The 12051-nt window shown below is 38.6% G+C and overlaps 1 protein-coding gene across 1 annotated transcript in view; it reads right to left on the bottom strand.

Moving 5' to 3' along the window:
- Nucleotides 1–5049, bottom strand: part of LOC122145679 (transmembrane protein 236) — a 50108-nt gene extending 45059 nt beyond the window's left edge. The window contains exons 1-2 of the mRNA XM_042760926.1: nucleotides 4693–5049; nucleotides 2645–2717 (exon numbers count right to left, since the gene is read on the bottom strand). Coding sequence (XP_042616860.1) covers nucleotides 2645–2717; nucleotides 4693–4967 — 348 coding nt within the window. The 5' untranslated portion in view covers nucleotides 4968–5049. The remainder of the gene's footprint in view (nucleotides 1–2644; nucleotides 2718–4692) is intronic.
- Between the last annotated feature and the right edge of the window lie 7002 nt (nucleotides 5050–12051).

The following is a 12051-nucleotide window of genomic DNA, read 5'->3' as shown; positions in this document are numbered from 1 at the left end:
ATATACTGCATCAATTACAATATCATGGCTGCGTAGAAGAAGGATCCGGGTACTGAAATGGCCAGCCTGCAGTCCAGATCTTTCACTCATAGAAAACATTTGGTGCATCATAAAGAGGAAGATGTGACAAAGAAGACCTAAGACAATTGAGCAACTAGAAGCCTGTATTAGACAAGAATGGGACAGCATTCCTATTCCTAAACTTGAGCAACTTGTCTCCTCAGTCCCCAGACGTTTGCAGACTGTTATAAAAAGAAGAGGGGATGCCACACAGTGGTAAACATGGCCTTGTCCCAACTTTTTTGAGATGTGTTGATGCCATGAAATTTAAAAATCAACTTATTTTTCCCTTAAAATGATACATTTTCTCAGTTTAAACATTTGCTATATCATCTATGTTGTATTCTGAATAAAATATCGAAATTTGAAACTTCCACATCATTGCATTCTGTTTTTATTCACAATTTGTACAGTGTCCCAACTTTTTTGGAATCGGGTTTGTAGTTCAGAGTAGCAAATATCAATGTTATCAAGTTATTCAAGTTTATGGATTTGCTTATCTTTGAATGTGTTTTGATTGCTGGTAGAGTGATGATAGAATATTGATTATGTGCGAATAAGCTGATTGTTAAAACAGTACAGCAATGGTCCAGTATATTGTTTTCTCTGGTGGGACATGTGATGTGCTGTGTATATTTAAGCATTTACTGGGTGAGATTAGCTTTATAAAAATCTCAGAGAGTGATAATGAAAGAGTCCGGATAACACTGCTCTGTGTGTGTGATTTGATTGGCCAACAGTTCCCGTGCATCAGGAGGAATGTATGCACTCACCAGAATAAACGGGGGGAACTCCCGTGGTGATTAAAAATGCTTACAGTTAATGAAGAGTGGCACATCTTCTTAAAAACTGTCATGTCTGTACACCAGCCTTCAATGATATAAAAACATAGTGTACGCTTCTCATTTTCCCAGTCGACTCAGTGACTCGGTCCACTCAGAACAGCTGGAACCCTGTTAGAAGTAACGCGCTCTTTGGAAGGGCTCCATTCAACCAGGTGTACGTAAAGCAAAGCGCAGCAGAGTTTAGAAAGTCCTTGTTTGTGAAGGTGAGGAGTTGTAGTTCATCTGATTTATTTGCTAGGGAGCGGAAATTAGCCAGATGAATGTTCGGCAGTGGAGACCTAAAACTGTACTTCCCCCGCTTACGTCGCCTGGAACGCTTGTATAGTATCGCTTGTATAGTATCGCAGCTCCTCTGACTAAAATGTCCAGTAAAACATATGGATGCTCACATGTCGGCAGAAAGTTATTTGGTGTTCTATTTCTGATGTCCAGGAGTTAATTTCTAGTAAAGCTGATTGGGAAAAGGTTGCTTAAGACAGGACAATCTACCAAAAATGTACAAGTACCAAGGAGCGACAAACTGTGGCTGCTATCTGTGGCACCATCTTGTCTGCAACTTATCTCATCTTATCTGCAACCCAATCAGATTGCACAAGGAAGTCCAGCTCCTCCAGGATGGCACATTTATTAGTCTCGTTGCAAGGAGGTTTGGTATGTCTCGCTGCACAATATCAAGAGCATGGAGGAAATACAGAGCGACAGACCGTCACACAAGAAGAATTTGGACAGGGCCGTAGGACTAGTATCTGCTTGTTTTGTTACTTTGGACTGCTCAGTTGGATTCTGATCTTGGACTGTTTCCTTGTTTTATGAATGTTTGCTGCCTGCCTTGACTATTGCCTGTTTTTTGGATTAACTTTTGCCTTGCCCTGGATACTGTTGTTTGCAAGCCTCAGTGGCTTGATGTTTTTGGCTTCTGTTTACCATTTTCACATAATTTTATTCTCAACTAATTACATAATATATAAGTAAATATTTTCAACTTGAATATTTAATTCATAGAGACCTAATGTGTGATTAAAGTGATTCTTCATTTTTATTTTTAATTAATATTTTTTTTTTCTGAGCAGTGTATAAAAGTATTAAATCACATGTTATTAAAGTTGATAACATTACGCCAGCAGAGGGAGCCCTCTCCCGAGTGAAAACTGTGTGCTGCTCCCTCTGCTTCACTGGTTACTTCCTGTTTGTGAGACTTTTTAAGCATGGCCTGGCTAACAGGCCATTGTGAAGTATTGCCAATTCAGCTGCCTTACGGAGTGTTCTACTATTATTGTCTTGTATCTCTTGTGTATGACCATTGCCTGCTCTGCTCCGTTTTTGCCTTTTGGATTATCCCTTTGCTCTGTTGTTTGGATTGGACTGCCTTATCGTGTATTAACTCTGCCTGCCGATTTGGATTTTGTGTTTAATAAAGGACTGCATATGGATTCTAATTCAGCCTCCACCTCATTAAAGTGATGAAATAAATGCATGTACTATACTGTAATGATATTCCTTATTACAAATGAATTATTATTTGTTGTATTACATTTTGAGTATTTCTTATATTCATGTGGTACATGTTGTAAAATACTATAAACATGGAAGTTTTAATGTCTAGCTGAATTTATGATTTTCTTTACTGAATCATGCTATGCACATGTTATGAACAAACTTATGAACATCAGTGTATATTGTTACAAAACATTTCAATCTTATTCAGTCTGTTTTCTGTGAATAGTCAAATATATATTTACCTCAGAGCTGGCTATAAGGAAGGCAAAACAGGGCAGTGTTGAGAGAAGTACAAAGGCCAAAGCAACAGGTCTCCTGAAAGGTGAAAAAGTTCTGTCATTCTATCATAATGAGATTTGATCAAAGAACAATTATCCTCAGAACATTTATGAGTAAAATAAAGGATTTTTTATTTATTTATTTTTTTGCCTGCTATTGTTCACAAAGACCAAAACAGCTGCTAATTACTAAAATTAAGTAATATATTTTTAACCCTTGTGGGGTCTTCGGTCATTTCTGACCAGAATATTTTACGTTTTGAAATGTTAAAAATCACAGCTTCATCGGAATGATATGAAATGCGGTGACTTTTATGGCACTTGGGGTGTGAACACACAAAAAAATTGAGGGCATAATTCGAAGTGGGTGTAAAAAAAAAAGGTCTTTGGTCAAAAATGACCGGCCATAGGAAATGAATGGGAAATAGGCAAAAACACAACAATTCAGAAATATTTGTGTAAACAATCTACAAATCGATCACAAAACTGAAATAAAGTGCACAGTAGTGAAGGGATGACACTATAAAACATCAAGAGTGTGATACTGACTCATCCAATCACACACAGATGCACACACACACATACACTTACTTACACATAGACATCTATGAACTACTTTGTCTGTAACACAGAGCAAAGTTTTGAGAATGTGAAATCCATTCAATAATTCAGTCATAATGCAGAAAAATCTCACAGCATTGAAGGTATGACGCTCTAAAATGCAAAAATCCAGTTTGCAAGAGACATTCATAACAGTTAGGCTAGCTGTTATGTAGAGTTAGTATGCAGGTAATATACAGTTATAGTAGTTAGTATATGCAGCAGTTACATAGTAGCCCGCATATGATAAAGTTAAAATAGTATTTATAACTCTCTCTATATATATATAACTAAAATAGCTTGTTTGTTATTGTTGTTTCCTTTTGATTACTATTCCTTCCTTTTGTTAGTGTTCATTGACATTTCAAAAATAGTCATGTTCATTGCAAAATGTTTACATAAACTGTTATGTTTGAATGAATTGCATTTTTTTAATTAAATTCTAAATCAAAAAGGGTTAACAAAATGCTTACTTGTGTTCTCTTTCTAACATAATGTTCAGCTTTGATTGTAATCATAATGCAAATTATGCATGAAATCATTATTTATAACAATATATATATATAAATAAATATATCTAAAACTATACAAAAAGTACTCTTTAGAATGTATTAATATATATTCAAGTCCACTACTTAATATGAGTAAGCAATTATGTCTAAAAACAATAAGGGAATTCACAAGCTTCTCTATAGATTCCCATACTGGCAATAAGTGGTTGCACAATGCACTTACAAGTTTTTCTTTCTTTGCTCTGACCAGGTGGTGCTAAAAAATCTTCAAAAAAAATTTATTTGAAAGGCCTAGTCTCTGTTTTAATCTGAAATACAACATTTATGCATAATTATTGCATAAATATTCATTAATACCTTAACATTTTCTCAAAATACAAAATAAAAAATATTATTATATAAAGATATATATCGCATTGATTTTACTGGGGGGAAAAAGTTACATTTCAGGTGTCCTGTCACTTTTGACGGTGAAGACCCTGAGTGTGACTCCCAAATGAGGGCAGCCCAAGTGTTAAACATTTTTAGTAACTGAATACCATGTTAAATCAATATGATATTTTCCAGGCTCTGAGAAGTAATATGTTAATACAAATATGATAAACATTCAGTACCATGGTACTGTAATGTTTTTATTGTACTACTTAGTATCATAATAACAAATTAATCTCATATTTAGGTGGGTCTTCAAGATTCTTCAAATAATACCACAATATTATGTGGTAATAATTTGGTACCAAGTCTCTAAAATGTGATTTTACAATGGTAACATATCTAAAAGAGACAAATGTAAGCTAATTCTTCTTCTTCTTTTTTTATTTTTATTTTTTTACTGCTCTCTGTGAAGCTATTTGTATAATTAATGAAATCCAGAAGAAAAATCACTCCTTTTTTTCTCACCATTTCTTCCGAGCAACCAGTGCCTTCTTCTTCATGAACACCATATACTTCATAGGTAGCCAAATCAGCATTGCCACTGATGTTACATAGGCCACAGATGAAGCCACAATTAGCCAATATGCTGTCGTAGAATTTCCACCAGTTGGTTGCAATTGACTTTTTACTTGAGCTACAATAAGGGCAAAACGTTGCATTATGATAAAAAGTGGAACACAAAAACTGGCAAACTGCAGCACCTCACAAACAGCAAACTTTATCCTGCTCCCTGAGCCCATGATTTGGAAGGGATGCAAGGGGAAAAAAAGAAATAAAGAAAATAAATGGGGGAAAGGGGAGTTGTTGTTGACCTCCAGTCCCTAAAATGGAAGGGCGGGGGTGTATTGTGCCAAAACACTGGTGTGTTCCATCCACAACAATGGAGCAGAGAGCAGCTGGTGAGGCTACTGCTTACTCTGCACTCACCATTGTGTAACCAGCACTTGAACACATTGCATGCAGAAATCACACAACAAACCAACTACCAGAAAACATTTATGCACAAACTACACTGAAACCATACAGAAGCTATACATTAAGCAGATATTTTAAGTGGCAAACATTACTTTATAATCAATACAATACTTATTTTGCATCACCCACACAATGTATTATGAGGGGACACTGATTGGTGTTATGGGTGGTTGTTAGGGCACTGCAGCACAGTTGCTAAAGGGAAGGGTTTCTGAAGGGTTTTAGTGCCTAACTAGGTAGTTTACTAGGCTGTTTTACCTAGGGTCTTGTCTTAGTGGTTTGTAGGATATTCTGGGTGGCTGCTAGGTTGCCAACATATAACCCAAATCCCCTCCAAGTCTCTATGATATTCAGGTCACTAGGTACAGTGGGTATAGAAAAGAATCACCCCCTTTAAAATAATCACATTTTGTTGCTTTGTAGCCTGAAATGAAGACAGACACCGTTTTTGTTTTATCCAGCTGCATTTACTCAGCATAATTTATAACATCCAAGTGAAAGATATAACACCACGATGTCGGAGAAAAAAAAAAAAAAAAATTCACCTAGTTGCAAAAAGAATTATCCCCCCTCCTAAAAAATGATTTGAAAAATCAATCTATAACTAATCTATAACTGGTATAACTAATCACCTTCTCAAACAGGGGCGGACTGGGACAAAATTTCAGGCCGGGAAATCTCACACTCATTCAGGCCATCCCATAGACCCACAAAAAATTCTGAAACAAGGACATTTTTTTTTTTTTTTTTTGTATGGCCATCACATAATAATAATAATAATAATAATAATAATAATAATAAATATAGCTGCAAGCAGCAATTACAGGGCAAAGCACTCCAGCTGCAAGTTGAGGAGCTAAGCATGGCATGGAGCATCAGACCAAATGCAACAATGAGCAATAAAAGCAATTTTAGGATGATTGTAATTGTAATGGTGGAAAAAATCATAAATACAACCTCTAGTAGTGTGATTTATTGGCTTATCAAGTGTGACCAAAAGTAAGAAAAGTTATCAAATCAATGTGGTGTGTTCTGTGTGAGTTGACAATGACACATACAGCTACAAGTGCCATTTTGGCATCAAGCCTCAAATTCATTGCTGTGGTATGCAAAAACGGTTTTGTCTATCGACACAAAATCCATAACTTTTAGTCAGCACAGTCTGAAGATCATCTGACTCGATTTTAGTGAAAATCGAACCAACAGTTGATGAGAAGCTTGAAAAAGTAGGTTTTCAACATAAATCAAAATGGCGGAAAGGAAGTTCAGCTTACTCTGGCATATTTTGTATCTATGTTGTCGGCATAATCCACAGAATATTTTGAGACCAGTTTCATTGCAATAGGCTAATGCAATAAAAAGTTATTAGCATTTTTATAAATGTAATTATTAATGGTTAATGAATGGTTTATTACTCTTGACCAATAGGTGGCGCTGTAACCAAATTGATGTGGCATGGTCAGTGTGAGGTGACAATGACAAATACAAAGTTTGGTGCAAATATGTCAAAGCTTTGCAGAGATATAGCCTCAGAACCATTTTGGCACCGTGCCTAAAATTTGTAACGGTGCTGTATGAAAACGGTTTTGTCAATCAACACAAAATGCATAAATTTTTCTCAGCACAGTCTGAAGATGATCTGACTCGATTTTGGTGAAAATCGAACAGTTGAGGAGGAGTTAGAAAAAGTAGGATTTTAACATAAATCAAAATGACGGACAGGGAGTTTAGATTTCCTACTAAAAATTTTATATGTCTGTTGTCGGCATGACCCAAGGAATATTTTGAGACTAGTTTCATTACAATAAAAAGTTGCAATCAAAAGTTATTAGCATTTTTGGAAATTTTATACTTAAAAAATTAATGAATGGTTTATTACTCTTTGCCAATAGGTGGCGCTGTTACCAAATTGATGTGCCCTGGTCAGTGCGAGGTGACAATGGCACATACAAAGCTTGGTGTAAATATGTCAAACCTTTACAGAGATACAGCTCTCAGATCATCTTGGCATTGGCATCTTTCCAGCAAATTCGTTCATGTGCTAAACGAAAACCGTTGCATGTAGCAACACGAAATCCATAACTTTTTGCCAGCTTTGTCTGAAGATGATCTGAGCCAAATTTGGTGAAAATCGGACCAACGGTCTAAGTGGAGTTCGAAAAAGTAGGTTGTCAACATGAATCAAAATGGTGGACAGGAAGTTTAGCCAATATTGGTAAAATTGGTATCGGTGTTCTCGTCATGATCCAAGGAATCTATCAACATCAGTCCGATTACAATAGGCTAATGTAAGCAAAAGTTATTAGCATTTTTTTAAATTTCATCATAACTTTTGACCACAAGGTGGCACTGTCCCCAAACTTTTTGAGTACCATGAGGGTATGGAGCTGAACATTTTTGTAATTAGTTTCGTAAAGATACGCTATTGCGTTTGTAAAATACAGCATTTTAGAACATAATTCAAAATGGCCGACAACCAAAATGGCTGACATTGGAAATTCAGCATGATGCACCAAATCTAACAAGACCAGTTTTGTGATTTTTGGCCAAAGCATTCAGAAGTTATGAGCAAAAATATGCATTTTTCATATCTCCTGACCACTAGGGGGCACAGTGCCGAAACACTGCAGGTATTCTCAGGTCATGCTTGTTATAACACACACCAAGTTTGGTCTCAATAGGCCAAACCATTGCTGAGATATAACCTTACAAGCATTTTTGCGTGCTTTTCGTAGAATTTGTTCGTGTGGTATTTGAGAACGGTTGGACGAATCAACTTGAATTCCATAACTTTTGGCCAGAATGGTCTGAAGATGATCTGATCCAATTTTCATGAAAATCGGACTAACTGTCTAGGACGAGTTCGAAAAAGTAGGTTTTTCGAACAATTGAAAATAGCGAAAAAACTAAACCTTGTGATTTCTGAATTTTGAGGTCCATTCGACTCGGCATGAGCCAAGGAATCAGAGAAAAAAAAAGAATTTTAATTTTGTGGCTTATGGTTCAAAAGTTATTAGCATATAGAAATTGAAATTTTGGACAAGTGGTGGCGCTAGATAGTAGGAGTTAGAGACTCCAAATTTGCTATGATTAATGTTGACACTGTCCTCTATCAGTGTGCCAAATTTCACAACTTTCCCGCAAGCGGTTCTATGGGCTGGTTTTCTATGAGGCGGAAGAAAAAAATCACGCTAACGGATACAATAGGTGCCTAAGCACCTTCGGTGCTTGGCCCCTAATAATAATAAAAGTTTAAATCCTTAGGTTGGGGACATGCAAATACTTAAATGTTCTCTCCTAAACTGCACCTTCACTTCCATTTTCCTTTTCAGTCTCTTCATTTCTCAAGATATTTTCTAAATTGCCTTAATATCAAAAATATTACAATAACAAAGACATCATTACAATGTCAAGGAAAACATCTTTCAGCAAGGAGCGCTACTTGCTGAAAGGACCTCTGTTTAATAGTCCCAGAAGGTGCTGTTTGTTTGGGTTCAAACTTTTATCTATAGAAAACAAGAATCCAAGGCACTTCTTCCGGTTCCAAAATATTAAAAAGCCTTTATTCAAACATGGCTTACTCTAGAAACATTAAAAAATTACTAAAACACTGCACACTGAGGCATTTCAGCCATCCAGCCTTCCTCAGAGTGTGTCAGGTAGTGATGTTCGGTTCTTGAACGACTCGTTCTTTTGAGCCAGTTCTCAGGAAGTAACCAGTCGAGCCGGTTCACAAATCAAACTGAATCGAAATTTAGTTCCAGGTTGATGACACAGGACGCAGGCCGAAGTAGCACATACAACTCAAAAAGAACCGACTGAGCTAATTCAACCAACTGTCGAAGTTTGCAGAGGATTACCGAGGTCTGCAAAAACCTTTCTGTAGAGTGATGTAAATACATTTTACAATAGTTTATTGTGCATGCATATTATATTTAAAGTTGCTTCAGTGAAATGTCATGGTTGGTAAACCGCGATCTCTGGGTTTTGCACTTTGTGGTGAAGTCGGTGTGTTTCGCGTCTGCACTGATTAGTTTGTGGGCATCTCCGTTAATTGTCATCAGCAACAGCTGTCACTCATTACTCACTCTCTATATAATGGCTTGTCTTACGTCTTGTGTTTGTGAGATCGTTGTTTTATATCGCTTCCCCTGTCTGTTGGCTTCAGTGTTGTCTGCGTTTGGATGTTCGTGTTTTCCCGGAACCTCATCCACTCTCCGCACTATCACTCTGCCACAAAGACTTACCTTCGGTTCTATTCCCCGCAGTTCCTGTGCTATCCTCTCCTGCTGCCTTCTCACCGTCATCATCCGGATTCCTCACCACCTCACCACCATCTTGGATTGTCATCTTCCCAGCACCATTGTCTCATTCCTGTTTGTTTGTTTGTTTATTTTCATTAAATGGTATAACTCGCTATTGTTTCCAGTCCTTCATTCACCCCGCCATCTCATGGACTCCCCTGTTGCTCCCATTGTGTTAGGTCACCCCTGGTTAACTAAACATAATCCACGAGTGGAGTGGGGTTCCAACACAGTCACATTGTGGAATGAAAGTTGTCATGAGTCTTGTCTGGTTTCTGCTTGTCCTGTTGTCCCTGTTTCTGTTTTTCAGAAAGAGAACATGGTATTGCCAAACGTGCCCGCAGAGTATCTGGACCTGAAGGAAGTGTTCAGTAAGTCCTTGCTGCTTCTCTTCCTCCGCATCGTCCCTACGACTGTGCCATAGATTTAGTGCCAGATAAGTCTCCGCCTAAGAGCAAGTTATACTCTCTTTCTATTCCTGAGAGGGAGGCCATGGAGAAATACATTTCTGATTCCTTAGCATCTGGGTTCATCCGTCCTTCCTCTTCTCCAGCGGGGGTGGGATTATTTTTTGTGGGTAAGAAGGATGGTTCTCTGCGACCTTGCATTGATTACCGAGAGCTGAACAACATCACAATAAAGAACACCTATCCATTACCACTCATGTCTTCAGGTTTCAAGAGGTTGCAGGGAGCATCTGTATTCACAAAATTGGATTTACGTAATGCTTATCATTTGGTCCGCATCAGGAAGGGGGATGAATGGAAAACCGCCTTTAATACCCCCAGAGGGCACTTTGAATACTTGGTGATGCCGTTCGGGCTCTCCAACTCACCCGGGGTTTTCCAAGCACTCGTCTGTTCCCTTCCTAGGGTATATCGTCTCGTCCGAGGGAATACATATGGACCCTGACAAGATTAAGGCTGTGATAGATTGGCCATCTCCAGATTCCCGTAAGGCCCTACAGCGGTTTCTGGGGTTCGCCAATTTCTATCGGCGGTTCATTCGCAATTTCAGCCAACTAGCCTCACCTCTGACAGCCTTGCCCTCTCCCAGTACTCCGTTCAGTTGGTACCTCAAAAGCCGCTTCGTTTCGGCTCCCATCCTTGTGGCCCCTGATCCCACACGGCAGTTCGTGGTGGAGGTCGACGCGTCAGAGGTGGGGGTAGGAGCAGTGTTGTCCCAACGTGCTGTTTCGGACGATAAGGTACACCCTTGCGCGTTCTTTTCTCATCGTTTATCTCCTGCCGAACGTAATTATGACATTGGCAATAGAGAGTTGTTGGCCGTCAAATTGGCGTTGGAGGAGTGGCGTCACTGGCTGGAAGGCTCAGGGGTACCTTTCATTGTGTGGACCGATCATAAGAATTTAGAGTACATTAGAACTGCCAAGAGACTCAATTCCAGGCAGGCTTGGTGGGCACTTTTTTTCGGTCGCTTTGAATTTACTTTATCGCCCGGGTTCCAAGAATGTCAAACCCGATTCTTTGTCACGTCTTTTTGATCCCTCCGCCCGCCCGGTGACTCCCGAGTGTACTTTGCCTGAGAAATTAGTCTCAGCACTCGTATGGGAGGTCGAGTCGAAGGTCAAGACGGCCTTACAAGGGGTAACGCCTCCGTCCCGTTGTCCACCGAACCGTTTATTTGTGCCGGAGGAGTTAAGGTCCGAAGTCGTCCAGTGGGGTCATTGTTCTAATGTAGCTTGTCACCCAGGGATAAGTCGAACTAATGGGTTGGTGAAACAATGATTCTGGTGGCCACGTATGGCTCGTGACGTCCGTGATTTATCTTCAACCGCTGTCTGTTCCTTCGAGACTATGGAGCTATTCTTGTGCCAATAAAAATGAACGTACCTTTTCAAGAAACTAATGAAAATATAAATTGAAACTGAATAAAATATCTTTGAAACTGAAAAAGAATAACTCGCTGGCAAATTTATTGACTTCGTTTTTAATACACTGCATGTTTTGCTAACTATTTCTCATATTTCATTCGCTGATCTGAACTTACAAATGCGCTTCCAGAGTTTTCATTTACGCTTCTGATTTTTTCGTTTACGCTTCTGAAGTTTTCGTTCGCAATTCTGACACAGACCTACCGTGTGGGCGGGCTTAACAGCGGTTCGCTCTCATTGGCTAGTGAGATTTAGATTGACGGCTCCTTGAACCGGAAGGAGAGACTTCAGCGGCACAAATTTTGGGTTCTGTGTGACAGTCTAACAACAGTAGAGTAAAACACTATATTAAAGCACATCAACAATATTTATAAAACCGAGATGAGTAATCAGGAGCAGCACGGAGCGTCATCAACATCCTCAACCGCAGGGCATTCGAGGCAGCCCGAGGTAAGTTTAATATCAAATCAATAGACAAATCTAGAAACAAGTTTTTTCTGCTCTCTATCCAAGTTAGCTGCGTGCTATGTCTTTATGTCTAGTAGATCGATCTTGACGTGTTTATTCTTATTATTCACATGACTGCAGTGCAATTTTTGTAGTTTGAGTACTTTGATTGCTACCCCCAACATTTTTATTATACCCCAACAT

This window comes from Cyprinus carpio, chromosome A7, assembly GCF_018340385.1.
Source record: "Cyprinus carpio isolate SPL01 chromosome A7, ASM1834038v1, whole genome shotgun sequence".
In the NCBI taxonomy this organism is placed as follows: Eukaryota; Metazoa; Chordata; class Actinopteri; order Cypriniformes; family Cyprinidae; genus Cyprinus; species Cyprinus carpio.
Note: the sequence above shows the minus strand (reverse complement) of the source record. Positions and strands in the feature narration are given on the sequence as shown.